The following is a 2,446-nucleotide window of genomic DNA, read 5'->3' on the forward strand; positions in this document are numbered from 1 at the left end:
TAATGTGTCCTGAACTCCACCATGTTTGAGCATTGTATGTGTATGTTGGATGACCAATGAAGTGAATGTGCTATTTTTAGGTAACAGAAATGGGAATTTTGTGTCATAGTGAAGGTCTGCATAGTGTAGTCTACCACGACAGCGAAGTACTTCTTGGTCATCGAGGAACAGTCCTAGTTGTTGCATGATAGCCGATGGTTTTGACTTCGTTTTCGCCTTTAAGCTAGTGATTTCGCGTTCATAGTATTTTCTTTGGGTTCCTTTTAGTAATGCAAGTCGAGCATCCTGCATTATTTAAGTTGTAATAGTAGACTTTGTGCTCCTTTTTCGCCATATAGTGAAGGAGTGTGGCCGTTACTCGGATTGCTCTGTTTAAGGTGCTGTACCTCTCTAAGTCTATTGAGTCAAGTATGTTAGGGCTATCTGATTTGACTATTATATGCATTTGTGGACTGTCGATTATGTCTGAGATAGGTTCCTTTGACTGAACTTGTGGCCACTGGTCATTCGGTGCTTTTAGCCACGATGGACCTTCAAACCATAATGCTCTATTCTGATAGAACATCATTGTGCTTATTCCTCGTGTTATTAAGTCTGTAGGATTTGAGGATGTGGGACAGAACATCCATTTATGTGTCCCTGTTATTTGCGTTATCTTGGGTATTCGCGTGTGTACGAATGGTTGCAGTCTTTTGTTGGATGAAAGCCACGATAGCACAATTTGTGAGTCGCTCCAGTAGACGATTTCGCATTCCTTTCCGAGTTGTAAAGTTTTCGTGATGTACGTCGCTAGGTTGGCTCCTAACAGTGCTGCTAGTAGTTCCAATCGTGGAAGTGTTTGCGTCTTAACGGGTGCGACTCTTGTTTTGGCAATCACGAAGCTTGTTTGCGTCATGTTTCCTGATGTTCCTCGGAGGTATGCAACCGCACCGTAGGCTCGTTGACTGCTATCACAGAATATATGAAGTTGTTTGCTGGTGATGTTGTCACTGAAATATGGTCTTGGTACTTTGAACATGGACAGGTTGCTAATATCGTCGAGCCATTTAATCCACTGTTCTTTTAAGTCATTCCTTATTTCTTGGTCCCAAGTCATATTTTGTTTCCATATGTCTTGTATCATGATCTTTGCTTTAACGGTGATAGTTTCAACAAATCCGAGAGGATCGAATACTTTTGAGGCGATGCTTAGGACAGACCTTTTGCTCATCTTTTGTTGAGTCGCTTGTGAAATGTCGTTTATCATCTTATCGAGTGAGAGTGATAGCGTGTCCAGTGTCGCATCCCACTTTAGACCTAGTACTTTGGTTTGCGGATTTTTAGCTGGGCATTTGTCTTCTTTTGCTTTGATGTTAAGGTTTGGTGAGTTCGAATTCCATTCTCTCAGATTCATTCCAGCGTCCTTCAAATAGTTTCGTGATAATGTATAGTATTCCATGGCCTTTTCCTGGCTGTCACCCCCCGTCACCACGTTATCCATGTACATTGAGTTGATGAGGTCAGTAGCTATCCATGTATGTGCTTTCATTAATTGATACTGGATTGTTGCAATTAAAAGAAAGGGTGACGAAGTCGCTCCAAATAGAACGCGTTGGAACCGATATGCTCGTAAGTTATCTGTATCGGTGGCTGGTTTGTTGATGTCTTTAAGCCAAAGAAATCATGTGGCGTCTCTAACGTTTGGGTGGAGTTCGATCTGGAGAAATGCCTTCTCGATATCGGCGATGAATGCCACATTGTGTGCTCTGCATCGGAGAAGAATTCCTGTCAGGTCTTGCGTTGGGTTCTCTCCGGTTTGAAGACAGTCATTTAAGCTTGGTGAATTGGAGTTTTGCTTTGCTGAGGCGTCATAGACTATTCTCATTTTTGTTGTTGCGCTATCCTCTTTAAACACTGGGAAGTGAGGGATGTAGTGGACGATTTCTTCGTGGTGATGCATGCCCGGTACTATCTCTATAAATCCCATTTGAAGCTGCTCCTGCAGTTGCTTGTCGTATTTGCCCATAAGTGCGTGGTCTCTTTTGTTTAAGGTTCGCTGGAGACTGGCTAGTCGTTTTACAGTGAGGTTCAGGTTGGACGGCAGATCGTTACACTATACCTACCCGAAGTGTCATTGAATTTGATTGTTTTTCGAAATGTTTTCATGACGGAATCGTCTTGATTGCGTTCGTCAGGGATTTGGTTTGTTTCCCAAAATTTGGTGAGTATGCTGTCAAGTTGTGATTCGGTGGACTGGGTGTCGATCCGGTGACATCCCATTGTGTTGCTGTTTCGTATATTAGAGGTGGATCCTGCTAGAAGCCAGCCAAATTTGCTTTCGATAGCGATCATGGCTTTGTTACTCGTTTTGATCATCTTGCCCGTGATCAGGTGACCATACTGGTCGTTTCCGATAAGTATATCCACTTCTGAGTTTCCGATAGGTGTGTCTGCTAGTTTTAGACCT

The 2,446-nt window shown here is 42.9% G+C and overlaps 2 protein-coding genes across 2 annotated transcripts in view; both read right to left on the reverse strand.

The window, feature by feature from the left end:
* LOC138040366 (uncharacterized) overlaps positions 1–186 on the reverse strand; it is a 912-nt gene extending 726 nt beyond the window's left edge. Inside the window, exon 1 of the mRNA XM_068886103.1 lies at positions 1–186. This exon is cut by the window's left edge and continues 726 nt beyond it. Coding sequence (XP_068742204.1) covers positions 1–186 — 186 coding nt within the window.
* A 52-nt stretch (positions 187–238) lies between these two features.
* LOC138040367 (uncharacterized) lies at positions 239–1,480 on the reverse strand. The gene has a single exon (XM_068886105.1). The coding sequence runs from the start codon at positions 1,478–1,480 to the stop codon at positions 239–241; it is 1,242 nt and encodes a 413-aa protein (XP_068742206.1).
* Positions 1,481–2,446: the final 966 nt, after the last annotated feature.

The sequence above is a fragment of the Montipora capricornis genome, chromosome 3 (assembly GCF_036669925.1).
Source record: "Montipora capricornis isolate CH-2021 chromosome 3, ASM3666992v2, whole genome shotgun sequence".
Lineage (NCBI taxonomy): Eukaryota > Metazoa > Cnidaria > Anthozoa > Scleractinia > Acroporidae > Montipora > Montipora capricornis.